Source organism: Mus musculus, chromosome X, assembly GCF_000001635.26.
Source record: "Mus musculus strain C57BL/6J chromosome X, GRCm38.p6 C57BL/6J".
Lineage (NCBI taxonomy): Eukaryota > Metazoa > Chordata > Mammalia > Rodentia > Muridae > Mus > Mus musculus.
Window position 1 is genome coordinate 7,608,404 of NC_000086.7, and position 27,878 is coordinate 7,636,281.

The following is a 27,878-nucleotide window of genomic DNA, read 5'->3' on the forward strand; positions in this document are numbered from 1 at the left end:
GATCCTAATTCCAAGCCCAAGTCATTCAAATACCCAGCTTCAGCCCTAAATAAAACCTCAACCAAACTCCATTCTTGCATATATCAATTGAGGCTAGACCCACGCAGACACAAAATCCACAACTTAAATTTGTCCTGGAGTTGAAATGCACAGCATGGTGATCATCTAACCAAGTCCTCGACCGCTTTCCTTAGCAAAAATCCCTCTACCCTAAACTTCATTCCAACATTGATTGTCAACCCTCAACTCATAACTCAAGCATCCCCCATCTCCCCATAGCTTTACATGTTCTTCTCCCATCAAATACAGGGATGGGACTGGACAAGAAATGGCTATGATTGTCCTATGCTGTCCCTTCCCTGACTCCTGTTTCTCCACACAGATACAACCCCAGAGCCCAGTCCAGCCAATGGGACTGGCCCTGGCCCTGAATGGGGGCTCTGTCCTGGGCCTCCAACTGTGGGGACTGATACCAGCGGGGCGTCAGGCCTGGGGACCCCAAGAAGAAGGACCCAGCACAACAAACACAAGACTGTGGCGGTGGCCAGTGCTCAGAGATCACCTCGAGCGCTCTTCTGCCTCACCCTTACTAATCCCATTCGTCGGTCCTGCATCAGCATTGTAGAGTGGAAGTATCCTGCGAGGCTCAGGGGTAAGGATGGATCACTAGGGTGTCGAAGAGTCTAGAGTTAAGTCAAGCCTGGACTGGAGGAAGCCTGAGATTACTAGAGACCAATGATCAAATATTGGGGGGAAAAGATTCTGGGGTGAGCGTGTAGCTCAGTGGTAAAGTATTTATTTAGTGTATTAGATGCCTTGAGTTCAATCCAAAGCATTGCAAATTGAGAGAGAGAGAGAGAGAGAGAGAGAGAGAGAGAGAGAGAGAGAGAGAGAATAGACAGGGAGTCCAGAGGAATGAAGGTCACCAAGATCAAGAGTCTAGCACTAAGCTGGCCATGCTTGCATGTGCCTATAACTCAGGAAGCTGAGGCAGAACTGAAAATTCAAGGACAGCCTGGGCTACATAGCATGATCGTGTCTCAAAAAAAAAAAAAAAAAAGTAAACTTGGGAATGTAGCTCAGTCAGTAGAGTGTTTATCTAGCATGCACAAAGCCCTGGAGTTCAATCCTTAGGACCCCATTAAACTAAATATGGAGGCACATGCCTGTGAGCCTTTCTCTCAGAAGGTACAAGCAGAAGGACCAGAAGTTGAAGGTCATCAACTACATAGCACAAGTTTGAGGTTTGAGAGTAGCCTGAGCTACATGAGACTCTTCTCAAAATGATGATGATGGTGGTGATGATGATGATGATGATGATGATGATGGGGAGGAGCCAAAGTTAAGGCCTTGGTCAGGGCAGGGTTGGGAATGTCCAAACCTTGAAGTCTAGAATTAACTCTAGATGAAGAGGGCACTAAGTGAATGTGGGTTCTGAATGTCACTCTTCCTGGGTCCTTAACTGTGTGTTCACCTGAGGCCTTTTGATATTCTCATCCTCCTGACAATCTTTGCCAACTGCGTGGCATTGGGGGTATATATCCCCTTCCCTGAGGACGACTCCAACACTGCTAACCACAACTTGGTGAGGTCTACCCCATCCCCAACCAGACTGCAGTTCCCTTTAGAGCTACAGATAAAACCACCCAGCCAGACCCCACCCCTCCGGGGCCTACCCTACTTCACTCTTGGTCCTGGCAAAAGCAACCCTAACCTGTGCCTACGACTCACCCACGGGGTCTGACCCTGCCCCGAAATAAATCGAGGCCTTCACGCCCCGCCCCCTGCTCCGCCCTCAGGAACAGGTAGAATACGTGTTCCTGGTGATTTTCACCGTGGAGACAGTGCTCAAGATCGTAGCCTATGGGCTGGTGCTCCATCCCAGCGCCTATATTCGCAATGGCTGGAACCTGCTCGACTTCATCATCGTCGTGGTCGGGTGCGCGTCTGCAAGGGGAGGGGGGCACCCCACCCTAGTTCGCAATCCATTGAATTCTGGGGCTTAAGGAAGCGTTTGCTTCAGACAGCCCCTATTCAGCAGCTAAAATCTGTAATATTAACATATTTAAAACCATTTGCGTTTCCAGTTATAGGGGGGTTGTGCTTTCCCGATGAAAAATAAGGGAAAGGGCGGGAACCAAAGCCCTGACTCTCCCCTCCACGTCCCAATGCTCCCCATCAGGCTGTTCAGCGTGCTGCTGGAACAAGGACCTGGGCGGCCAGGAGATGCCCCGCATACTGGAGGAAAGCCAGGAGGCTTCGATGTAAAGGCACTGCGGGCATTTAGGGTGCTACGACCTCTAAGGCTAGTGTCTGGGGTCCCGAGTAAGTATACGTCCCTCACCAAGTTGGAGGAGGGGCGCCAGGCTGATGGCGAACGCGCTGAGCCTGCCCCTCCCCGTCACAGGTCTGCACATAGTGCTCAATTCCATCATGAAGGCGCTTGTGCCGCTGCTGCACATTGCCCTGTTGGTGCTCTTCGTCATTATCATTTACGCCATCATCGGACTCGAGCTATTCCTCGGACGAATGCACAAGACATGCTACTTCCTGGGATCTGGTCAGCCAGCACCCTCTCACAGGACAGGACACGCCCCCTGCCCTCACTTCTGGCTCCCATCTTGCTTCTAGAAAGCCCACTCCGTTTCTCGGGACTTGGTTGCTAGGCTCTGATTCTAACCTTGTATAGCCAAACCCATCCCTGTATTCAAGACTCCTCCCTAAAAATCCCAGAATACAACCCCTCCCTCAGCAATGACTGTGCAGGTATCACAAGACTCCAGCCACAGGCTCAGTCTGCTGCATTTTAGACTGCAAACTCCACAAAATCACCCATAGGCATTTATGTAGACCCGAGCCCAAGCCTTTTCTCTGCCCTCTTTTCAAGAGACTCATATTCACAAGACTCTTCCCCCAGTTCATGTACTTTCACTCTTCCCAGACCCATGTTGGAATGACTCGGCTTCCCAGTGGTTCAAATACTTCCAGGGGGTTGACCCTAGCAGAGGAGCCCAGGGTTCCTTTTGCCTTAAAAATATCTAGGGCGTTGAAACAAATTCCCTATAAGGGCAGAGCTTCAGAGTGGCAGGGACCAGTGTGTGACTTGCTTCATAGCCCCAGGCTCCAATTTTCCTGCAGATATGGAAGCAGAGGAGGACCCATCACCTTGTGCATCTTCTGGCTCTGGGCGTTCATGCACACTGAACCATACCGAGTGCCGCGGGCGCTGGCCAGGACCCAACGGTGGCATCACGAACTTCGACAATTTTTTCTTTGCCATGCTAACTGTGTTCCAGTGTATTACCATGGAAGGCTGGACAGACGTCCTCTACTGGGTGAGGCGAACAAGTCCTCACACCGCTTGGAGGCTGCACCTGCCCTTCTTCCCTAGCTCAGATTGTCCTGTCTGCATGCTATGGAGTATGTTCTCTCTCCAGATGCAGGATGCCATGGGGTATGAGCTGCCTTGGGTGTACTTTGTGAGCCTTGTCATCTTTGGGTCCTTCTTTGTCCTCAACCTTGTGCTTGGAGTCCTAAGCGGGTAAGAAGCCTGGATATTCTCCCCTATAATTCTCCCCATCTCGCCACCCCCCTTTTTTTTAAGATGTACTTATTATATGTAAGTCACACAGTAGCTGTCTTCAGACACACCAGAAGAGGGGTGTCAGATCTCATTACAGATGGTTGTGAGCCACCATGTCGTTGCTGGGATTTGAACTCAGGACCTTTGGAAGAGCAGTCGGTGCTCTTAACCGCTGAGCCATCTCTCCAACCCCTCACCACCCTTTTGTGCCACCAAATTCCCAAGAATCTTCCATAAACTCCATCTGAGCTCGGCTTAGCAGCACAACCCTGCAATCCCTGCTACCTGGGAGCCTAAGATCTCAAGTTTAAGGCTAGCCTGAACAACTTAGTGAGACCCTGCCTCATTTTTTTCTAAAGTTTAAAAAAAATGAAGTCTGAGCACTTGTCTAGCATTTCTATGGCTCAGGGCTCAATCCCTAACAGCACTAAAATAATCTGATGTGTCCCCTCAGTCATTCCAACTTACACATCGACTGCGTGGCAGGCACTGTTAGAGAAATGAAACAAGGAACATGGAAACACCTGCATTTTCATAGGAACATACAAATAATAGCAACACATAATAAGTAAATGTGTTCACATCACTCACACACACACACACACACACACACACAAAATATGCACTGTGAAGAGAAAATAAAATAAAGAGGAACAGGGAGATGTTACAATTACAAATACCCACATCTGGGGCTGAGGAAGTGGCTCAGTAAAGCATGCTTGCCAAAGCTGGGCTTGGTGGCGCATGCCTTTAATCCCAGCACTCAAGAGGCAGAAACAAAGGATCTCCTGAGTTTGAAGCCATCCTGGTACATAGTGTGTTCTGGGATAGCCAGGGCTACACAGAGAAACCCTGTCTCTGTAGAAGGTTCAAGTTCAGTTCCCAGCACCCACATGACAGGTCACAACCACCTGTAACTTCACTGTTGAAGGAACTGATTCCCTCTTCTGGCCTCTGGGGGCTCCTGAAGGCAACTGATGTACATATTCAGGCAGGCTTACACACATACACACAAATAATAAATACTTTTTAAAAAAAAAGAAATAACTGGGAACATCAAAGCTAAGTGTAGCATTGCACATCTGTAGCCAACATCCAGAGGCAGGAAAGATTGCAAGTTTGGTGAGGCCCTGAGCTAGTAATGAGACACTCTCTCAAAAATATATAATCAAGCCAGGCTTAGAATGTACACCTGTCATCCCAGCACTTAGAAGGCAGAAGCAGGAGAATCACATTGACTACATAACAAGTTCAAGATCAGCCTAGGCTGCCTGGCAAGTTCAAGGTCAGCCTAGAGTATGTGAGACCCTGTCTCACTCTCTCTGTGTCTGTCTCTGTCTATATATAGATAGGTAGGTAGGTAGGTAGGTAGGTAGGTAGGTAGGTAGAGATATTAATAATAACCAGAACCCAGCAACATGGGTTTGTGGCTAAAGATGTTGTTGCCAAGTCTGATGACCTAATTTTAAGACATAAGACCCACATAATAGCAGGGAAGAACCATCTCCCTTGGATTGTCCTTTGGTCCACAGGCCATGACACCCACTTGCCTCGCACATGAATGATTAGATAGATAGATAGATAGATAGATAGATAGATAGATAGATAGATTCTTTTAAAAATCAGGAAGGACCTCTTGAGAAAGTGTTGATGGTATTCTAAGTCATGGGAACAGCTGGCGCAAAGGCGTGGAAGCTAGAATGTCCTTGGTCTATCCAAAGAACAATTAGAAAGCTACTGTGGCTGGAGTAGTAAAGGCAAGGTTACTGGGGGTGACTTCCTTATGTAGTCTGTTTCCCTCTTCCTCCAGGGAGTTCTCCAAGGAAAGAGAAAAGGCAAAAGCACGAGGTGACTTTCAGAAGCTTCGGGAGAAGCAGCAGATGGAAGAAGACCTTCGGGGCTACCTGGACTGGATCACACAGGCTGAGGAGTTAGACCTTCATGACCCCTCAGTAGACGGCAACTTGGCTTCTCTTGCTGAAGAGGGACGGGCGGGCCATCGTAGGCAACTCAATTCTGGCCCCGCTTCATTCCTAGCCCTGATGTGATTGCCCTCCTGAAACCCAGACCAAGCCTGCAGCCACCCTAGGCTTTGCCCCAAATCTGGATCAGGGCACAGAATCTCAACCCAGATTCAGATACAAAGACTCCAACTAGTTCCTTGTCCCTTAGATTTGACCCTAATTCTGCCACCAAGCCACTCTTCTCAGTTACAACTATCCCCCACAGGGCCACAACTGTCAGAGCTGACCAATAGGAGGCGCGGACGGCTGCGATGGTTCAGCCACTCTACTCGCTCCACACACTCCACCAGCAGCCACGGTGAGGACTAAGCCAGCAAGGACTGGGGCAGAGCTAGGGAGAGTGGACTGAGGGAAAAACCAAAACTGGAACCTAGACTTTGGGTCCTCACCTCTAACCTCACTTTGTCTGCAGCCAGCCTCCCAGCCAGTGACACTGGCTCCATGACAGACACCCCTGGAGATGAGGATGAAGAAGAGGGGACCATGGCTAGCTGTACACGCTGCCTGTGAGGAATCCCAGCCCTCAATCCCTATGTAGCCCAGACCCCCACTCTTACTTTAGCTTCAAACACCTGACTTCCAGTCATAGCTGCTGAGTCCCTCTTTGCTCCTTATGATATCCCCTTTCCAATCATTTCTAGAAACAAGATTATGAAAACAAGGATCTGGTAAGTTGTGAAAGGTTGTGCAATCTTTTGGCCCCCTGAATTTGAGACCAGTCCACCTCCATGGCCCATGTGGACTTCTGGGCTCCCCGACCTGCACACTGGGCTGACATAGGCCAATCTCAATGATGTGATGGGCTCTCCTCTGCCCAGCCGCCACTTCCGCCGAGCCAACCGGGGTCTCCGTGCACGCTGCCGCCGGGCCGTCAAGTCCAACGCCTGCTACTGGGCTGTACTGTTGCTCGTCTTCCTCAACACGTTGACCATAGCTTCAGAGCACCATGGGCAGCCTTTGTGGCTCACCCAGACCCAAGGTGAGCCTCTGCCTGCCAGCTTCTCTTCTTCATCCCTTGCTCTCTTCACCCCAGAAGTTCAAAGGCAGGCTCTCTAGGAAGTCTTTGACCGCTGATACCACCTTCCAATTCAGACGAGTGCAGAAACCTTAATTTGTCTTATCCCACCGTGCAGACCACACTTACGTGCTACCTGCTATGTGTATCAAGCTCTAGTCTCGGTATTGCACATGGCCAAACACAAATGTCATTCCACTAAAACTTTAAGGTTAAGGGTCCTGATCACCATGCCATTAACGTCGAGCAACTAACCCCAGGATTCAGCTCCCGAGGGTCAGAGCAGGAAGTGGAATCCTGACTCTTTAACATCATGCTCTCCAAACAAGTTAACCCCTCTGTGCCTCAGTTTCCCCATAAGCAAAATGGAAACAATGATAAGTGTCCATGGCATGGAGTGGTTGGGAGGATTAAATGAGCTCAGCTGTAAAATGCTTAGCGTAGTGTTTGGCCTACATCAAGTATCAACTGTTATGATTCCTTATAGTCCTAAACCCAAGTTTATTATTAGTCCTGCTCCTAACCCCACTCCAAACCAGTTCAGTCCCAAAGAAACCCTAGGCTTGGAGCTGGGGCTGTATCTCAGCGGAAGATTGCATGTGTGGAGCCCTGGATTTCATTCCCAGAAGCAAAATCATAGGACATAAATATAAAAAAATAATAAGAAGAATAAATCCTAGATGCTAACTGTACCATGGAGTATGGAGTTGTCTTGGACTCACAAAGGGTGACTCTGGCCCCTGCCTCAACTCTACCCTCTGCCCCAGCTCCAAACCTCACTTGCTTTGACCTACAAACTCACTTCAGTTCTTAACCCCAACCAAACCCTAGCCCATACCCGGCCTGTTCCCTGCTTCCCCCAAGATCCCACCAAAGCTCCTGGCTTCCTAAAAACATTGCCATATTACACAACGCCCCACACCCCGGCTCCCAACAGAGTATGCCAACAAAGTTCTGCTCTGCCTCTTCACTGTGGAGATGCTCCTCAAACTGTACGGCCTGGGCCCCTCTGTCTACGTTGCCTCCTTTTTCAACCGCTTTGACTGCTTCGTGGTCTGTGGGGGCATCCTAGAAACCACTTTGGTGGAGGTGGGGGCCATGCAGCCTCTTGGCATCTCAGTGCTCCGATGTGTACGTCTCCTCAGGATCTTCAAGGTCACCAGGTATGTATGCATGGGGCCTAAAATGCAACCCAACTCTACTCCCTTGCTCCAAAGATAATTCTCTCAGCCTCCTCGTTCATTTAGCAAGCATCTGTTCAGCACCCACTGCTACATGCTGACCTTTGGGCCCTAGGAAAAGCAAAGAAAGCACAGATTCCTACCCTCGTGGAGAGGAGAGTCACCAGGAATAGTGCCTCTTCCATTTCCATCCCAGTTCCCAACTGACTTCACCACCCCCAAGCCCATCTCCATGCTTACCCCCCACCCCAGCCACAGAACCTCTCTAACCCCAGCCCCAACTACATCTAATCCACAGGTCCACTCTCTAATCCCAAGCCCAACCCAATCTCCCACCTCAACCCCAGCCCTAGCGCCATCACTGAGCACCAACCATAATGCCATTCCCAAATCTCTGATTCATCATCCTACTCCTGGCCAGCCACCTTTCTCCGACTGCAACCCCATTCTGCTCTCCCAAACCCCAAGCTCCTCTGAATCCCCTTTCCTAGACCAAACCTTCAATCATAACCTTCTCCCAACTCCTCCAACCCCAAATCATCATGGCTCGACGCCCAATTCATCCCAGTCCCAACATGAAACCCAATTCTATCGACGCCTCCCCACTAATTTCACCTCCCACCACACCCTGGGTGCCAACTCTAACTCCAAACTTAGCAATCCTCCTTTCCTATTCTTATCACACTTCAGTTCCAAAAACCACTTCCAACCTTAGCACCACAGCCTCTTTTAACCCCTTCTGCCCCAGTGTACCCCAAACGGGAGGCCTGCCTGGCTCCTGATTCCTGACCAAATAAATGTTAACCCTGCACTTTATTTCTGTTGCAGGCACTGGGCATCCCTGAGCAATCTGGTGGCATCTTTGCTCAATTCCATGAAGTCCATCGCCTCCTTGCTGCTTCTCCTCTTTCTCTTCATCATCATCTTCTCCCTGCTTGGCATGCAGCTGTTTGGGGGCAAGTTCAACTTTGACCAGACCCACACCAAGAGGAGCACCTTTGATACCTTCCCCCAAGCCCTCCTCACTGTCTTTCAGGTATGGCCTGGATACCCTGAGATGTGTACACATGTTGGTAGGGCCTGGAGTTATAGAGGGTCCCGAGAACTTTTTGGTGATTTCCTACCCCCAGATCCTGACTGGTGAGGATTGGAACGTTGTCATGTATGATGGTATCATGGCCTACGGTGGGCCCTTCTTCCCAGGGATGCTGGTGTGTGTTTATTTCATCATCCTCTTCATCTGTGGCAACTGTATCCTCGGGGCTTTTAGGGAATGGATAGAGCTTGGTGAAGGCAGACAGGGTGAGGATGTGGGCCCGGGCAGCACATAGGCAGGCTGCTACTTCACCTTTGCAACCTGAGCTCACTCCAGACATCCTGCTGAACGTGTTTCTTGCCATTGCCGTGGATAACCTAGCCAGCGGGGATGCAGGCACTGCCAAAGACAAGGGCAGGTGAGCTCTGGCTTCATCCCCAAGGCTTCCTTTCCCTCTGATGTGGATCTCGCAAGCACACATCCCATGGGACTTTTTGTACTGGAAAGCCCCAGCTCCAGATACAGTCCTCAGTAATTCATTCACTCAACACATATTCATTGAGTACACACTTTATGCTAGGCCCTGCTGGAAATACTAAGGAGACAGCATGGGTTGACATGCTGTCAGCAGCTAGACATGACATGCCAGTGTGACAGCAGACAGAGTCCTTGCTGTTTGTAGTTGAGGAGTGCAAGCAGAATTCAAGAACATCGACATGTAACTTGAAGAATAATGTTAGCCGGCCAGGTGCTGTAGCTCATACCTTTAATGCCGGCTCTCAGTCGCAGGTTTATCTCTTTGAGTTAGAGGCCCTCCTGGCCTACGTAGTGGGTTCCAGTTCTGTCACAGACTTTCTCAAAAAAAAATGTGTTAATAATAAGTAGTGACGGAGCAGAAACCAGAACAAAGCAATAGTGAAAAATGAAAGCAAGCCTGGAGATCCATCCCTATATTCCCAACACTTGAAAGGCCGAGGCAGAAGGATAAGGACTTCAAGGCCAACATGGACTCCAAATTGAGACTGGATAGAAGATGAGGGTCAAGAAGATCGCTCCTTTGAAGTGGTGATGGTGTTAACCTATCTACAACAAAACATCCGGGCCTGTGACCTAGCTTAGAGGAAGAAAATGTACTTGTTTGAAGTTCTGGTTTCCATCCCCAGCACCATAACAAGTAACCACAAACCACCAGTGAGGCAGGGACGCAGCCAGGAGGAAAATGGGGTTGGTTACACGTTAGGAGGAATAAAAGGACCAGATTGGGGGTATTCTCGGTCAAGATGAGATTTTGGCTTTTGTTCTTGGTAGTGATAGGCATGGAAGTGTTAGGGTTCCACGGGCTCCTTCTGAGTGCTGTCAGGATAGACTATAGGTAGAACAGAAGCAGGAAGCTCCAAGAAAGGTCTGTCCTGACAGCGGTGCCCAGCCCAGCCTTATCCATCTGTTACCACTGGCAGCAATCAGTCCTTATTTCCTTGAACAGAGAGAAGAGCAGTGAAGGAAACCCTCCAAAGGAGAACAAAGTATTGGTGAGTTAGAAGCCTGGGTGTGCTGATGCATGCCTTTGACCCCAGCACTTGGAAAACAGAAGCAGGGGAGTCTCTGAGTTTCAAATTAGCCTGCTCTATATAGTGAGTTCCAGGCAGCCTGGGCTAGAGAAGGAGAGGTCTTTTTAAAAGGGTGGAGAAGTTGAAGAGTTGAAGAGTACTTGATGATCTTCTAAAGGACCTGAATTGGTTCCCAGACCCGTGTCAAGTGGATCACAACTACCTGCAACTCCAGGTCCAGGAGATCCAATGCCTCTGGCCTCCAGACCTCAAGAGTCACCTGCATTCACATACACATACCCACACATGGATACTTGTAATTGAAAATAATAAAGCTAAATCCTAAAGAAAAAAAAAGCCTAGGGGTTGTCTCTCCCTCACCCCCCATACCTAGCAATGTGGCATAGCTTTAACCCCATCCTCTGTCAATCTATTTCCATGTCTATATCCCGTCTCTTCTATGCCTCCTTTGTGTCCATTGCCTGCTGTCTCTCATCGATGACTCCTATCTTCCTGTCTCCAGGTGCCTGGTGGAGAGAATGAGGACGCAAAGGGTGCAAGAAGTGAAGGAGCAGGCAAGTAGGCAGGTCAATTGGAAGTGACAGGGAGTATTGGAAAGAGAATGCAGGCAGAGAACTCCTGACTCCTAACAAAATCCTCTCTGGCCAGCAGACTCTTCCAAGGTCATCCTGAAGGCAGTAACACAGTGGCACCTGCCTGTAGTCTTAACACTCAGGAAAGGTAGCAGATTTAAGGACACCGTGTTCTGTTAAATAGTGAGTTCCAGGTCAGCCTGGACTTTATTAGAGACACTTGATACTATCTCAAAAAATTAAATAAATAAGGACTGGGGATATGACTCAATGGTAAAGTGATTGCACAGCTTGGGTAAGACAATCTGCACTGAAAACATAATTATTCTGAAATGAATGGATGGCCTTGGTTTGTAGCCAGCAACATTTGGGACACCAAGGTTAAACAAGAGAGGTGGACATTTTCTTTTACTGTGGGCCTTCTCAGAGCCTTTGTTATCAAATTGTGTGTGTGCATATAACACTCACTAGGCACATTCATCAGGCTCTCACTGTCCCAGCGCTGTTCTAAGAGCTGGGCATACCATTTTAAACAAAACAGATGGAAGATCCCTTCCGCTGAGGAGCTGAGATTCTGGGCAGGAAATGAAAGCAACTCGCCCTGTGTCAAGCACAGTGCCAGGAGCTTTCCATTGTGGTTTCTCATTGCTCTATCCCCAGCACCAGGCATGGAGGAGGAGGAGGAGGAGGAAGAAGAAGAAGAGGAGGAGGAGGAAGAGGAAAATGGTGCAGGACATGTGGAACTCTTGCAGGAAGTAGTACCCAAGGAGAAGGTGGTACCCATCCCTGAAGGCAGTGCCTTCTTCTGCCTTAGCCAAACCAACCCGTGAGTGTTGGGAATGCCAGTAGGGCAGGGCAACAGGCGGGGAGCCCTAGAACTACCCAGGAGGCAGTGGGCCACAGATGTATCCCCTTGGATCTCCCAGAAAACACCAATCCTGGTTTCTACTCACTGCCTTTTCTCCACTCCCCAGGCTTCGGAAGGCCTGCCACACACTCATACATCACCATATCTTCACCAGTCTCATCCTAGTGTTCATCATCCTCAGTAGTGTGTCCCTGGCTGCTGAGGACCCCATCCGAGCTCACTCCTTCCGAAACCATGTGAGCCCATGGCAGGGGGCTGGGAGGAACCCACAGAGGGCATTCTCCTGGGCACAAAGCCAGAGTAGAGAGAGTCCAGAAGACGCCTCATTGGACTGGGAAAGAGGATCAAAAATGGCAGATACAGTGCCAGCAGCCATTTCCATACTCTGAGAAGTGTGGGACAGGGGATCAGGATTTGACTGGGGGTGGGGGTGGGGTTAGGGGAAACGTATTCACAGAGGTCAAATAGGCCAAGGATACTTAGGTATTTGGGCAGACACAGAGGAGTCCTCATCTTGGATGGCCAGGCTTTTGGCATGTATAAAAGTCTTTCCTGATGCTGAGGAGGAAAAGCAAGGCTTACACTGAGAGGTACACAAGCAAGCTGGCATGGTTGTACCTGCCTGGATTTCACTGCGACTCTGAGGCCAGCCTGGGCTGCAAAGTGATGCCTTGTCTCAGATAGATGGGGAGAGAGAGAGAGAGAGAGAGAGAGAGAGAGAGAGAGAGAGAGAGAGAGAGAGAGATGCATTAGTTATGACAGTGTTCCTCCTCTTTCTTATGTCCCCAGATTCTGGGATATTTTGATTATGCCTTCACCTCCATATTCACTGTGGAGATTCTACTCAAGGTAATTACTGGACTGTCAGCCATACCCTCAGTTGTCCCAGTCCATTTTCAGCCCACTCCTACAACCTATCTCTCTGGTCTCTTGCTCTGCTCTTACCCATCCCATCAGCTATATCCTCAGGTTGGAGGTCTAATCCAATATAATCTGATCCCCAGATGACAGTGTTTGGGGCCTTCCTGCACCGAGGCTCTTTCTGCCGTAGCTGGTTCAATCTGTTGGATCTCCTTGTGGTCAGTGTGTCCCTCATCTCCTTCGGCATCCAGTGAGTGACACCTCCCCCAGCCCACCCCATTCCTCCCAGAACCAGGACCAAGCTCTAATTAGGGCCTGAAAACTTCTACTCCCCAGCTCCAGTGCCATCTCAGTTGTGAAGATTCTCCGAGTCCTCCGAGTCCTGCGGCCTCTCCGAGCCATCAACAGAGCCAAGGGACTCAAGGTAAGCCCAGCTCACCCAAACCCACAGGACCCAGGCCCTGGATCAGGATAACTGATCCAACTGACTATTGTACAAAGACATGACTGACTGCATGCAGCCTGAACTCAACATGTGACCACATATTCTTGCCTTTTGGCCATGTGGTCTGACCTATGTTCCTTACAAGTGACTATACCAATGGCCACATTTTTCTAATTTGTGTCCTTGGCATATGACTATATATCCTTGTCTAGAAAAACCCTTACTCCTTATTGATACCATACATGCTATGGTCATAATAGCTATGGTGGATGCTATTCCGCCATAGTGCCTTTCGACCATTTATTCCTGATCACACATCTCTGACTTGCAACCACATACCCCTGACCCAAGTCCTTAAACTCTATTCATCACCCAAGTTCCCTTTACATGCTATGTATGGCCTGTGATGTCCATCAGTCAAGTGTGTGGGTGTTTTGTAGCATGTGGTGCAGTGTGTGTTCGTGGCCATCCGGACCATCGGAAACATCATGATTGTCACCACCCTCTTGCAGTTCATGTTCGCCTGCATTGGTGTTCAGCTGTTCAAGGTGAGGGAGATCCAAAGGGAGGTCCAGGCAGGGGTGGGAGTGAAAGGTGAACCTGCTTGACACATTTCCTCCCTATAGGGAAAATTCTACAGTTGCACTGATGAGGCCAAACACACCCTGAAAGAATGCAAGTGAGTGTTTGGAGCCTCACCCTCTACTGAATCCAGAACCTCCCCCTCCCCAAATCACATAGATTTCTCTAAGGTCCCTGAAGCAGCTTACAGCCTCTTACCAAGAACTCTAAATATGTCTTGTTTCCTGAAAGTCCCCCAAGACCTTCAAATTTCCCTAAATGCCCCCCAGATTATACCCCAGAACTCCCCTATTAATGTAGAGGCCCTCATATCTCGGCAAGCCCTCAGAGTCTCCCCATAACCCTTTCCCGCATTTTTTCAGTGTTAGCTACATTCCTCCCCAGAACCTCTTGCAATTTCCTGCTCTGAATGCCAGCTTCCATCTAGAGATGTTTGTAGATGGAGGTGGTTTCAGGCAAAGACCATGAAGCCAGGAATCCCTGACTCAACCCCAGTTCATGGAGTTTGGGAGCATTGTTTCACTTTGTCTAGCCCTTGTTAGATCACATGGAAACTAGGGATAAAGAGTGTGCCCGTTTCACAGGGCTGTTAAGAGAAGTAGAGAGGTAGCATATGGAATATGTACACATAGCAAAGTGCCTGTATGGTGAGCTAGCACAGTGCCTGGCGTAGAGTCAGTGCAAGGAAGCTTTGGTCACTTGGAACTACTTTCCCCTGGATGGCAAAAATGTTCAATGACAATGGTGACAGTGATATACCAACTGTGTTACAGAGATTAGTTTTGTTTGTTGTTGGTTTGTTGGCTGTTTTTCCTTTCTTGCTTGCTTGCTTTGCATTCATGTATTTATTCATATGGGGAGTACTCATGCCACTGAGCATGTGTGGAGATCAGAGAAGAACTTGAGAGAATTGGTTCTTTCCTTCCACCATGTGAGTTCTGAGGACTGGGCTCACATCATCAGGTTGGAAGCAAGGACCTTTATCCATCAAGCCGTTTTGCTGGCCCTTGTTTGTTTTTTGAGGCTTGGTCTCAATATGTTTCAAGCCAGCCTTAAAAGTTTCAAGATAGCTTTCAACTCACAAGTTTCCTGTCTTCTGCCACCTGAGTTTTGCTGGGATTATAAGCATGTGCCCCTATGCCTGACTTGATCTGGTTTTTGTCTGTCTGTCTATTGTGAGACAAAGGTCTCAGTATGTAGTCCTGGCTGACCTGGAACGTACATAGACCAGGCTGCCCTCAAATTTGCTAACCTCTTCCTGCCTGTGCCTCACAAGTAATGGGGTTATAAACGTGTGCACCACCATGATTAACTGTCATTTATTGACTTACTCATTCTTTGTGGCAAATGGGAAATGGGCTCTGTTAGTATTCTCATTTAAAAAAAAATAGAGAAAGTGAAGGCAAAAATCAACTAGACAGAGATTGAATGAATACAATAACCCAGCCAGGAAATCAAAGGGCAGGATGTGAGGCCAGGCTGTCTAGGTACACCCCTATGCCCTGCTGCATCCATAATAAAGACCCTAAACCCTTTGCCACCACTCCTCATTCCTCTTCCTCCCCATCTAACCTGTCTACAACATCCGCAGGGGCTCCTTCCTCATCTACCCTGATGGAGATGTGTCACGACCTTTGGTCCGGGAGCGGCTCTGGGTCAACAGTGATTTTAACTTTGACAACGTCCTTTCAGCCATGATGGCCCTGTTCACTGTCTCTACCTTTGAAGGCTGGCCTGCGTGAGGGGCAGGGTCTTGAGGATGACAGGAAGCTGGGCAGATGGGTCTAGATAATTTCTGGGGTCACCTGGGAATGGACGGGAGGGTGTCTTAGGGATGTAATAAAGGTCTCCAGACTGAATAGGGTTTTCTTTCTTTCCTTTTTCCACTTTTCAATGCCTGAGAATTGAAACCAGGTTTTATATATGCTAAGCAATGATATTCCATTAAGCTATATCCCTATGGCCTATTTTCTTGAGTCAGGGTCTTACCATGTAGCCCACGTTGATCTCAACCTAATGATCCTCCTTCCCCATGCTCTTGAGTACTGAGATTCAGATTTGTGCCATTGTACCCAGTTGGGTATAGCTTTCTAGAGACTGGTGAATGTGTTAGAAGCCTGGACGGGGATTTCCCAGAACCTTGCTAGGAATTTATTGGGACTTTGGAGAAAGGTGTCTAGAAACTGGGGAAAGGTTTCTGAGGGAATAGGTGAAACTCTTGAAAAGGCTAGGTGAGCATTACAAGGGGTTAAGTAGAGGATGGAGGAATTCAAAAGGGGTTTGCTGAGGAGATACGGTTCAGAAGTTTAACAAAGAGCAACAAAGGCTTTTGGACATATTACCTAGATATGGGGGATTTGAGCAGAGCATTGGAGACTGTAGGATTGGGGTCCAAGATCTTTAAGAGCTTGTGGGAAGTTCTGGAGAACCACATTGGGGAGGTGCTTCAGGGCCTTACATAAGGGGATTAAAGGTCTACAGAAACAGAGAATTTTGAAAGGTCATTGAAGGTCTGGATAGGTTTCTTTCGAGGGCTGCATAGGAGTCTCTGGAGGTTTCTGGGACAAAAAATTTGGATCCTAGCCTACATGGTTATGTTCCAGGACTGCCAAGGCTACATGATGAGACCCTGTCTCAAAAAAGGAAAATAGGGGGCTGAAGAGATGGCTCACTGGTTAAGAGTACTGGCTGCTCTTCCAGAAGACCTAGGTTCAATTCCCAGCACCCACATGGCAGCTCACAGCTGTCTTTAACTCCCGTTCTAGGGGATCAGACACACAGACATACATGGAGGCAAAACACTAATGCACATAAATAAATTTTTTAAAAAAGGAAAACAAACAAACCAAAGATGTAGTCCCCTTTAAAAGCCTTGTGTGGGTCTCTTTGTGTATGTCCAAAGTGATTGGGTTATAAATTTAGGGAGTTTTGGAGATTTGAGGGTGAATATGAAATGTAGCCTGGAAGGAAGTCGGAGAGGGCTGGGAATCCCCGAACATGCCCTCACTTCTAACTCCCACTGTCTCCCGCAGGCTACTATACAAGGCCATAGATGCAAACGCAGAAGATGAGGGCCCTATCTACAATTACCATGTGGAGATATCAGTATTCTTCATTGTCTACATCATCATCATCGCCTTCTTCATGATGAACATCTTTGTGGGCTTTGTTATCATCACATTCCGTGCCCAGGGAGAGCAGGAGTACCAAAACTGTGAACTGGACAAGAACCAGGTGACCTCTCCCTCCTGACCCATGGCCACCAAACTGTCTCCCCTGGTCTTAGGAGGCTTCCCTGCTCACCCATGCTCTATACCACTCTGCAGCGCCAGTGTGTGGAATATGCCCTCAAAGCTCAGCCACTCCGCCGATACATCCCTAAGAATCCTCATCAGTACCGCGTGTGGGCCACTGTGAACTCTGCTGCCTTTGAGTACCTCATGTTTCTGCTCATCCTGCTCAACACGGTGGCCCTAGCCATGCAGGTCTGCTGAACCCTCTACCTCGGTCATTGCCAGACATTTGTTCTCTTCACACAATCTCTTTGAGAGCTATTAGGAATGCATTAGGCTGCAAGTAACAAGCCTACATCCTGTCCCATCCCCGCCCCCAACCCCGCCCCGCACTCTCCCCACCACCACCCACACACATCTGCCTAACTGACGGAGCCTTAAACTGAGCCTTAAGTTAGCACATTTGTAACTTTTCTTCAAATATAAGGCCAAAGCCTGCATTCTGCTTTTAAAGATGCTGGAATGTGAAAGCAATGGTCCACAACTGTTGTAAGTTGTCCCAATTGTAATATGCACTCCAGACTCGGATTCTAAGATGAAAAATGTCGTGCACCCTAGAGTCAGTGTAGTTTGCTTATTTGCCCCAAATGTTGAGGAACACTAATGTAGGTTGCCTTCCCATTGTTGGCCAGTGATCCAGGCTTTGTTGATCTTCCTGCTACACCATTTGGCTATCAGTTGATTGTTGCATTGTGGTCACAAAATAAGTAACTAGTCCAGACATCAATACCACACCCAAGGGGGCGGGGAAGCAAGTTACATTAAGCAGCAATTCTTGCATATTTTAATGATATAGGGTTTTTTTTTCACTGAACCTGTCAATCAGCGGGAGATTTATGTTGATGCTTCGTTCCCAGAACAATCCTTGCCTTAATACAAGGTGCTCTGAGAATCAAGAACCAGTTTTGTCAGACACAGTGTTTCCAATCCCTAGACTCCTCAGCTCAGGCCAGGGACTATGTGTTTGTGTGTAGGGTGTCTCTGCCTTAGGCTCTGTCCTCATCTGGTTTTTCCCATAGCACTATGAACAGACTGCTCCCTTTAACTATGCCATGGACATCCTCAACATGGTCTTCACTGGCCTCTTCACCATTGAGATGGTGCTCAAAATCATCGCCTTTAAACCCAAGGTATGCCCTAGACCCACACCCTATGAGGAAACTCCTTGGGGGAGGAAGCACATTCCACAGCCTGGTGGGGGCGAGGGAGGTTGGAGGGTAGCAACCAAGTAGTCATAAGACTAAATAATAATGATGAGAGGGACCCAGGTACAGGCCATCTGTGGTCCAAGCCAGGCCCTGCCTCCTCAATACCATGTATCCATTATTGGTCCCCTACATGGACGGACGAGTCTGCTGGCTAAAAGAACACAGCACACTTCTTTCCTCCTGTCTACAGCATTACTTTGCAGATGCCTGGAATACGTTTGATGCTCTCATTGTAGTGGGCAGTGTAGTCGACATCGCCGTCACAGAAGTCAATGTGAGGACTGGGCTTTGTGCTAACCCCTCTATCCTCTCCCTAGAGCCTTCTTTCACTTGGGTAGGCAGCTCCCATTTGTATCCTCCCCAGTCCCGGAGACTAGCACTCCTCATTCTAGATCCATCTTTTTTTTTTTTTGAGTCCTTGCTGGGCTCTGCCAACATATTCCTCCCTCTAACCAGCTAACCAGCTCCCCAATTTCATTTTGCACCCTACCCAGTGGCTCTGCTACCTCTCCAAATCCCTCCCTTATTATTTCTGTTATCTTTTTCATTGTCTCGTGCCCATTCCATTGGCTCCATCAATTCCATTGACACCTGCTTTGGCTTCATCACCTCTCTGACTACTTCGCTGGCTCCATATTGTTCACCAACTCCATCTTCCATACTGGCTCTTTCCCGGCTCGGTTATCACAACTGATTGCATCATTGGCTTCATCATTTCATGCAATGGGTACTACATGGTAATAACCTTGATGGACAATGCTGCCAATTGCATTTCTGCATTACTGGCTTCTCTGATGATCACCCATTGTTTCTTGTTTCCATGACGCTTTGCTCCATTGTTTCCTTCAATGTCTCTGCTCCACCATCTCCTTTACCTGGCCCCTACATTTCCACCCCATTAAAACTTTGTCTACAACCATCTTGATCTGCTACCATATAACCTTTCCCACGATCCCCTGAGTATGCACCATCATTTCTCCTTATTCATTTGGGCACATGATTATATCATTTCCTTTATCACCTCTGGTTTGCCCATTTGTCCCACCAGAACGGAGGCCATCTTGGCGAGGTAGCTTCTCACTCCTAACAGGAATTTTTTTTTCAACCATCCCTCCCAGCCCAAGAGTCCTTAGAAATGCCCCCTGACCACTCTTGGGCCTGAGTTCTGAGAGATTTGAGGACTGGGAGGGCCAAGGCATGAGGGAAAAAAAAAGCTACTAGAGCTGGTGTAAACTGAGCGCCCTCACTACATCCCTAACTCCAGAGTTCAGAGGACAGCTCCCGCATATCTATCACGTTCTTTCGCCTCTTCCGAGTCATGAGGCTGGTCAAGCTTCTGAGTAAGGGTGAGGGGATCCGCACACTGCTCTGGACATTCATCAAGTCTTTCCAGGTAAGTCCCCACTCAGAACTACAGTTCCCAGCCTTCCACAGCATTTTCATCCTACCGTTTTCAACTTTCTCTCTTTCTCTGCATTCTCAATTCCTAACATGCCTCTAGCTTCACTGACTTTACCCTATTATATTTAATATTGTGTCCACATTTGGGAGACACATGTAATTCAGGGAACTTTGAGTGTAGACTACATCTCCTAGCAGGCCCATGCTAGGGAAGAGGAGTGCATTCTAAGATTTATACTTCTCTGGCTGCACCTGAAATATCTATCCCCTTCCCATTCTCCCAGGCCTTGCCCTATGTGGCACTTCTCATAGCAATGATATTCTTCATCTATGCAGTCATTGGCATGCAGGTAAGTGGAAACCCTAGAGAATAATCCTTCTGTCTGAGAGACTTGGTAGGAATAGCCCCAGTGTGGGGATGGAGGGGTAGAAAGGTAGACACACTAGATGACCCTTGGTAAGTCTGCATATGTAAAATGGGCTCATTAGTAATTGCTTTCAAGATTATAAGGATCCCTTAGGTATTAGGAATATGAAGTGGATGGGAACATAAGTTCACTCCCGGCACACAGCCTCTGTATGTCTATAGATGTTTGGCAAGGTGGCTCTTCAGGACGGCACGCAGATAAATCGAAACAACAATTTCCAGACCTTTCCGCAGGCTGTGCTGCTTCTGTTCAGGTGATAAACTCCTACTTCCCTGCTACATTGTCCCTCAGAATACCTAGGGCACTCAAGCACCCGCTATGGGCCCCAAGATGCCTAAGCTATGGAAATATCAGGGCAGCCTGAGTTCCACATAAGCAGAGGCCTTTTCTGGCTGTGATCTAAGAGGGTCTTTCAAAATATTCTAGTCTAAGCCATTCTTTTTCTGGCTGTAAGATGTGGCCCCTTTTTAGGCCACAGTGCCCTAATCTGTAAGAGACGTTCTCTGACTGCCGTTATTATGGTCATGCTAGTTAAAGTGTTGAAATGGATGCTGATGTGATAGTTCAGCAAGTAAAGGCATTTGCTGCCAAGCCTGGCATCCTGAGCTCCCTTCCCAGAATGCACATGATGAAACAAAAGAAAAGACTTCCACAGGTTGCTCCCACCTCGTGTGTGTGTGTGTGTGTGTGTGTGTGTGTGTGTGTGTGTGTATGTGTGTCTGTCTCTCTGTCTGTCTATCTGTCTGTCTGTTTGTCTTTGTCTCTCTCTGTCTCTGTCTCTCCATCTCGGTCTCACATACACATGCACACACAGTAAATAAATGCAAAATGTAGCCCCTAGTGAGAGAGTAGGCTATCCTCTTCCTTCCCTAGACCCCCACAACTGTACTTGACATGACTTTATAGCCCTTCCTTCAGAATACCGCCCCTCTGTGAACCTCCCCAGGTGTGCCACTGGTGAGGCCTGGCAAGAGATAATGCTAGCCAGCCTTCCAGGAAATCGATGTGACCCTGAGTCTGACTTTGGCCCAGGCGAGGAATTTACCTGTGGTAGCAGTTTTGCCATCGTCTACTTCATCAGCTTCTTTATGCTCTGTGCCTTCCTGGTAAGAACCATTTTCCCACAGCCACTACGGTTGCCATGGGAACTGGCCCTGAGTGCTTCAGAGATATCCAAATGGATTGGGCAGCCCAGCTCTTGACAACATTGTCCCAACAGTATGGTCAACCAAGGAGCTTGTGACCCAATGACCATATAAGATCATCCCAGCCCCTATCCACACACCCCCAAACCCAGCTCTGCCCCTTTACTTAACTCTGCTCATTGACCCACAGATTATAAATCTCTTTGTGGCTGTAATCATGGATAACTTTGATTACCTAACCAGAGATTGGTCTATCCTGGGACCCCACCACCTTGATGAATTCAAGAGGATCTGGTCTGAATATGACCCCGGAGCCAAGTATACCCTCTAATGTCTTACCTAGAATCCTAGGGATAGTGTGCTGCCCTCCAAGGTCCCTAGTTCCATAACTTCATATTCACACATTTCATCACCCATCCTCTGCCCACCCCATATATGCTCTCCCCTCAAAGTCTTAAGGTGTTGGTATGGGAGGTAATGATTTACTGGGAATGGGACTTAAGGAAGACTGTTGATCCAGTGGCACTTCTCTGACTGCCGCAGGGGCCGCATCAAGCACTTGGATGTGGTTGCCCTGCTGAGACGCATCCAGCCCCCATTGGGATTTGGAAAGCTATGCCCACACCGAGTGGCCTGCAAGGTCTGTTTGCCTGCCCACCCACTCACCTGCTGATCTCCAAGAAGGCTCTATACTCTATGTGAAAGGAAAGGGACTTGCCTTTGGTAGAGATGGATATATGACACAAAGGTTTCTACCCTGGGCCTTCAGAGTATACCTACCATCTTCCCAGAGTGGGTTTTATGTCTCTGGTGTTTCTAGAGACTCGTGGCAATGAATGTGCCCCTCAACTCAGATGGAACAGTGACATTCAACGCTACACTCTTTGCCCTGGTGCGGACATCCCTGAAGATCAAGACAGAAGGTATGGGGGAAGGGAGCGGCAGGAGTGACATAAGCCCTGGGGAGGGTTGAGACTGACAGCTCCTAAGTCGGAACCTCAAAATGGCTGACTGGCTTCTCCAGGCCTGCTTCCATACCTTAGCTGTAGGAGTGAAGTGAAACTCAAAGCAAAGCCCTGCCCCCCCAACCCCCCAGCAGCAATGAAGAACAACTTCTGCACTTCTATTTCCCCTGCCCCATACTCTCCTACCTTTCAGGGAACCTGGATCAAGCCAACCAGGAGCTTCGGATGGTCATCAAAAAGATCTGGAAGCGGATAAAGCAGAAATTGTTGGATGAGGTCATCCCTCCTCCCGATGGTGAGCTGCCCATCCCCCCAGCTCCTTAACTCTCTGCCCAGATTATTGCTGGTAGGCAGGAACAGTGTGCAGGATCCCTGTGTAACTTTGCCCTCTTTCTTGCCCCAGAGGAGGAGGTCACTGTGGGAAAATTCTATGCCACATTCCTGATCCAAGATTATTTCCGAAAATTCCGGAGAAGGAAAGAAAAGGGGCTACTAGGAAGAGAGGCCCCAACAAGCACATCCTCTGCCCTCCAGGTCTGAAGGACAGGGCCCTGGGTGGCCATGTGCATAGAGGCTGACCTCCCTCATGATCTCCTGAAACCCATGTCACAAAGGAAGAAACAGCCCCGGCACACACACTTCTGCATGGGAAGCAAGCTGATAGAAGGGCACTTTAGAGCAGGAGCTACCAATTTCCTTCTTTTTCCATCCATCCCCACAGGCTGGTCTAAGGAGCCTGCAGGACTTGGGTCCTGAGATCCGTCAAGCCCTCACCTATGACACTGAGGAAGAAGAGGAAGAGGAAGAGGCAGTGGGTCAGGAGGCTGAGGAAGAGGAAGCTGAGAACAACCCAGAACCATACAAAGTGAGGACAAGTTTTTTACTCCCCTCCAAAGCTCTTGACTGGAAAAAACACTCCCTCAGACCCCTAATTGAATTCCATACTGTGTCTGGGAGAAGCCTCCTCTACAATGGAAACCTATTCAATACCTATCACTGGCTGTTGGAAAACAAGACCCAGATTCATCCCATAGGGAGTAATGTTCCCTGTGGACCAGTGAGCGAAACACTGATCAAGTAACCTAGCCATTACATTGATGAAACACTAAAGACAAATGACTCTTCTCAGGACTCCATAGACTCCCAGCCCCAATCTCGATGGAACTCTAGGATTTCGGTGTCTCTACCTGTTAAGGAGAAACTTCCAGATTCTCTCTCAACTGGGCCGAGTGATGATGATGGGCTGGCTCCCAACTCCAGGCAGCCCAGTGTGATACAGGCTGGCTCCCAACCACACAGGTATGGTCAAGCATCTGCGGAAGGTTGTGAGGATGGAGAAAGATTAGACACTATATTGGGTGACATAGGAGAAGGGCTAGCGACCTTCAAGAAGAAATTTGGGCACCTTTAATCCCAGCATTTGGGAGGCAGAGGCAGGAGGATTTCTGAGTTTGAGGTCAGCCTGGTCTACAAAGTGAGTTCCAGGACAGCCAGGGCTATACAGAGAAACCCTGTCTCGAAAAACAAAACAAAACAAAACAAAACAAAAAAAGAATTAGAAGAAGAAGAAGACATTTGGGAAGGAAAGGTGTGTTTCAGGGGCTCAAATGAGTGTCACATGTGGTGGGTTGACCACAGCAGTGATGCCAGTAGATAGAGGAAGGGGGAATCCAGAATGCAAGGCCATCCTTGGCTCTATAGTGAGTTTGAGACCCTGTTTTTAAAAAAAAGACCAAGACAAATCAAGGACTAATAGGAATAGAGGGTAACACAAGAAGCATGAAAAAGAGAATAACAAGAAAATATTAGAAAGACAGTGCAATCAAGGATGGTGACATATGCCTTCAATCCCAGCACTCAAGAGGCAGAAGCAAACAGTTATCTGTGAGTTCAAGACCAGCCTGGTCTATGTAGTGAGTTCCAGGTCAGCCAGGACAACATCATTAGACCCTGTCTACAAGTAAATGTAAATCCTAGTGTTTGTACAGGGGATGGGGCAAGCATGGGATAAGAGGAAGATGGAGCCTGGTCAGCTATTGGGGTTGCAGGGTCAAGACCTAGTCTATTAATACGCATCATTTCTCCAGGAGAAGCTCTGGGGTTTTCATGTTCACTATCCCGGAAGAAGGAAGTATTCAGCTCAAGGGAACTCAAGGGCAGGACAATCAGAATGAGGAACAGGAAGTCCCTGACTGGTACACTGACCACACTACATGGGCCATGCAGGGGAGGACGGGAGTGTTGGTACCCCAACTCTGAATCCCAGACCTGAGTTCACTGCCAGCTCTGCCTTTTCCACAGGACTCCTGACCTGGATGAGCAGGCCGGGACTCCTTCGAACCCAGTCCTTTTACCACCTCACTGGTCCCAGCAACACGTAAACGGGCACCATGTGCCACGCCGACGTTTGCTGCCCCCCACGCCTGCAGGCAAGCATAAAAATAGACCCTATGGAACCCTAAGGGCTAACAGAACAGAACAGAAGAGGGATTGCCATTGTCCTTTGTCCATCAGGTCGGAAGCCCTCCTTCACCATCCAGTGTCTGCAACGCCAGGGCAGTTGTGAAGATTTACCTATCCCAGGCACCTACCATCGTGGACGGACCTCAGGACCAAGCAGGGCTCAGGTGAGGAAAAGAGATGTTGTGGCCTTTGGGGAAATAGCATCTTAGGCTGAACTTTAGAAACAGACTACATCTCGGGGACTTCAGAAGAATGGGGCATTTGAAGGAACACACATAATCTCCACTGTACTTGTGAAATGGCTTTGCTGTCCCCACTTTATGGGAGATCACTGAAGCTCAGTGTCTATCCACCCATGGTCACATAGCTAATATACAGCACAACTGGCACTTTTACAACAGTTAGTATTTATTTATTCATTTATCAATTTTTGTATGTGTATATGTATCTTTGTGTGTCTGTGTGCATGTTGTGTGTGTGGATATATTCCATGGGAGTGCGCAGAGTCCAGAAGAGAGTGTCAGGGCCCTCCTTTCTCTCTCTCTCTCCACATATTACTTTGAAGTAATGGCTCACATTTTCTTGGCTAGGCAGAAAGCCAGCAATCTCTAGCGATCCTCCTGTCTCTGCTTTCCTTACTGTTAGGGTTACAGGCATGCGTGGGAGGCCTGGATTGCTACGTGGGTCATGGGTGCTTGGATTTGAACTCTAGTTCCCATGATTGTGCAGAAAGTGCTCTTGGCTGCTCATTCCCCTCTCTGGTCCCCCACAGTTGACATTTAAATCCAGGTTTTAGAGTCATCTATGATGGCACATACCTGCAATCCTATCACTTGGGAAGTAGGCATAGGAGGATCAAGACTTCTCAAAAAAACAAAAAAAACAAACAAACAAAAAAAGACTTCAAAGTTATTCTCAGATATCTATGGAATTGAGGGTAGCCTGAGCTACATGAGACTCTTTCAAAAGAACCAAAACATCTACATGGGGTGGTTTGTGTCTGTAATCCCAGCCCTTGTGAGACTAGTACAGGAGAATTGCTGAAAAATTGAGGCCAACCTGGGCAACATAGTAAATTACAGGCCTTGATACTAGAGCAAGGCCCTATCTTAAATAACTAACTAACTAACTCCCTCCCACACAATGCATGCAAACAGGCACTGTCTATACTCTGACATAAACTCAAGTGTGGAGCAGGGAATGTAGCTCGGTAGCAGAACGTTTGCTTGGCCATAATGTTTATGGCTCTGGCTTTGATCCCCACAAATAAAGAAGTCGTTTTACACCCACCCATGTGACTCCAGTTGTGTCTACTAGAGGAGAGGAACGGAACTGACAAGAGTGAATGGAAGACTCTCACACTTACCAATCCTTGCCCATCTGGTGTCTGTTTATTCTGACCCAGGGTTCCTGGGCAGCCCCTCCTCAGAAGGGTCGACTGCTATATGCCCCCCTGTTGTTGGTGGAGGAATCTACAGTGGGTGAAGGATACCTTGGCAAACTTGGCGGCCCACTGCGTACCTTCACCTGTCTGCAAGTGCCTGGAGCTCATCCGAATCCCAGCCACCGCAAGAGGGGCAGTGCTGACAGTTTGGTGGAGGCTGTGAGTCCAGATGGGTGTGGGGAAAGGGGCTTCAGTAGTAGGGGCAGAGGTGGGAGCTGAGAGCCGAGGATCAAGAGTGGCCAGACTCTATGTTGAGCATGTGGAAATTCCTCTTCTCGGCATACTGTACTTGACCCTGTCCCACTGCGCGCTGCATGTGTGTCATTTATTCACAGTGACCTGCACTGTGCACATTGTGCCATGGATCAACACTAATCCTACTTTGACCACGCCCCCCTCCCAGGTGCTCATCTCCGAAGGCCTAGGTCTCTTTGCCCAAGACCCACGATTTGTGGCCCTGGCCAAGCAGGAGATTGCAGATGCATGTCACCTGACCCTGGATGAGATGGACAGTGCTGCCAGTGACCTGCTGGCACAGAGAACCACCTCCCTTTACAGTGATGAGGAGTCTATTCTTTCCCGCTTTGATGAAGAGGACCTGGGAGATGAGATGGCCTGTGTCCATGCCCTCTAAATCCTTACCCCTCATCTACTGCTCAATAAACTCCCTGCCCTTCCTTCCCCCAGAGGGAGGCAGGCATGGACCACACACTGCTGAATCTTAGTATCTTTGCACTGGCAGTCTGGGCCAGCCCAACAGCTTCTATCCATCCCTTATTGCATCCCTCAGCCACTGCCCACACATGAGTATTTCCAGAAACCAGGACAGCTAGGCCTGATTATTCAGCGTCAGGGAAGGAGGGAGGAGGTGGAGGAGAAAGAGACAGCAGCCAAAAAAAGCTGGAGACAGAGTGGAGGTGCGGGGAGAAGGAGGGCACTGGGCAGATAAGAGGAAGTAAAGAGAAGAGATACTGTTTGGGTAGTAAGGAAAGGAAGAGACATCACAGAGGCTCGATCGGATCAGTGCAAAGGACAGGCTGTAGAAGATTCTTGACAGAGCAAAGGCCTAGAGGTTGGAGCTGACCTGGAGGCTTAAGCAGACGTGTCCCCTGCACAGCATCAAGAATTTCAGAGATGGTGAATTAGTATCATAAGTGTCTCCCATTTCCCACCTCTGCCTGAGAAAGGCAAGAAAAGTCTAAATCCATTGGTAGAAATTCTAGATGACAGCATACAGTGGTGCTTCTAGCTCCGTGGAACCCATTCCCAGCCCCCACCCCCTTGGTCCTCCTGAAACGCCTGAGAGTCGTTCCCTCCCTACGCAGATGCACGGGATCTTCCTTCTGCTTCTTGTTCTGCCTTTGGGGTATCATTCACTCAAGGAAAGTGTACTGGGCATTTAGTGTGTGCCAGGCACCTTGCTAACGGTTTTCCCTCGGAGCAACCTGGGGAGACTTGGACATATGACAAGAGTTATCCAAAGTGGGAGTCGGTTCCACTCCACAGGGATTGAAGGTAGCACAGCAAATGATGCCAAACGGGATCACCAGTGGGGAGTGTCTGAAGTAGAGCCCTCCTCACTCGTGAGACAGGCAGTTCTTATTTCTATCTCTTGAGTCAACCAAGCCAGAAAATTTGAGGGAAACCACAATCAAAGACTAGGACTCAAACTCAGTTACACAGGGACTTGAAACAAAGGCTTGGAGCAGTTGGGCTAACGTCTGGTGAAAGCGCAAGTTAGAGCGGAAGCATAAAATCCACTGAAAACTAAGGTTGGGGGCTCTACCATGCAGTCC

General features: G+C 48.6%; 1 protein-coding gene across 3 annotated transcripts in view; it reads left to right on the top strand.

Moving 5' to 3' along the window:
- The window catches only part of Cacna1f (calcium channel, voltage-dependent, alpha 1F subunit), a 28,094-nt gene extending 1,301 nt beyond the window's left edge, over positions 1-26,793 (top strand). Inside the window, exons 2-48 of one of the 3 annotated variants that reach the window (NM_019582.2) lie at positions 383-632; positions 1,480-1,585; positions 1,800-1,939; positions 2,183-2,325; positions 2,408-2,560; positions 3,139-3,335; positions 3,438-3,541; positions 5,394-5,584; positions 5,813-5,905; positions 6,020-6,113; positions 6,249-6,275; positions 6,426-6,586; positions 7,560-7,785; positions 8,632-8,839; positions 8,934-9,054; positions 9,176-9,257; positions 10,323-10,368; positions 10,910-10,961; positions 11,640-11,805; positions 11,954-12,083; positions 12,637-12,696; positions 12,852-12,958; positions 13,045-13,132; positions 13,594-13,701; positions 13,780-13,832; positions 15,327-15,473; positions 16,768-16,969; positions 17,062-17,220; positions 18,048-18,158; positions 18,427-18,510; positions 19,285-19,305; positions 19,501-19,629; positions 19,922-19,987; positions 20,227-20,318; positions 21,012-21,171; positions 21,401-21,528; positions 21,754-21,850; positions 22,031-22,133; positions 22,369-22,470; positions 22,579-22,709; positions 22,897-23,040; positions 23,305-23,474; positions 24,263-24,370; positions 24,477-24,604; positions 24,690-24,802; positions 26,044-26,241; positions 26,486-26,793. In NM_019582.2, coding sequence (NP_062528.2) covers positions 383-632; positions 1,480-1,585; positions 1,800-1,939; positions 2,183-2,325; positions 2,408-2,560; positions 3,139-3,335; positions 3,438-3,541; positions 5,394-5,584; positions 5,813-5,905; positions 6,020-6,113; positions 6,249-6,275; positions 6,426-6,586; positions 7,560-7,785; positions 8,632-8,839; positions 8,934-9,054; positions 9,176-9,257; positions 10,323-10,368; positions 10,910-10,961; positions 11,640-11,805; positions 11,954-12,083; positions 12,637-12,696; positions 12,852-12,958; positions 13,045-13,132; positions 13,594-13,701; positions 13,780-13,832; positions 15,327-15,473; positions 16,768-16,969; positions 17,062-17,220; positions 18,048-18,158; positions 18,427-18,510; positions 19,285-19,305; positions 19,501-19,629; positions 19,922-19,987; positions 20,227-20,318; positions 21,012-21,171; positions 21,401-21,528; positions 21,754-21,850; positions 22,031-22,133; positions 22,369-22,470; positions 22,579-22,709; positions 22,897-23,040; positions 23,305-23,474; positions 24,263-24,370; positions 24,477-24,604; positions 24,690-24,802; positions 26,044-26,241; positions 26,486-26,716 — 5,930 coding nt within the window. In that variant the 3' untranslated portion in view covers positions 26,717-26,793. Of the gene's footprint in view, positions 1-382; positions 633-1,479; positions 1,586-1,799; positions 1,940-2,182; positions 2,326-2,407; positions 2,561-3,138; positions 3,336-3,437; positions 3,542-5,393; positions 5,585-5,812; positions 5,906-6,019; positions 6,114-6,248; positions 6,276-6,425; positions 6,587-7,559; positions 7,786-8,631; positions 8,840-8,933; positions 9,055-9,175; positions 9,258-10,322; positions 10,369-10,909; positions 10,962-11,623; positions 12,084-12,636; positions 12,697-12,851; positions 12,959-13,044; positions 13,133-13,593; positions 13,702-13,779; positions 13,833-15,326; positions 15,474-16,767; positions 16,970-17,061; positions 17,221-18,047; positions 18,159-18,426; positions 18,571-19,284; positions 19,306-19,500; positions 19,630-19,921; positions 19,988-20,226; positions 20,319-21,011; positions 21,172-21,400; positions 21,529-21,753; positions 21,851-22,030; positions 22,134-22,368; positions 22,471-22,578; positions 22,710-22,896; positions 23,041-23,304; positions 23,475-24,262; positions 24,371-24,476; positions 24,605-24,689; positions 24,803-26,043; positions 26,242-26,485 lie in introns of those variants that run through there. The other 2 variants (XM_030251408.1, XM_017318571.2) reach the window with 2 other exon arrangements.
- The last annotated feature ends 1,085 nt before the right edge of the window (positions 26,794-27,878 follow it).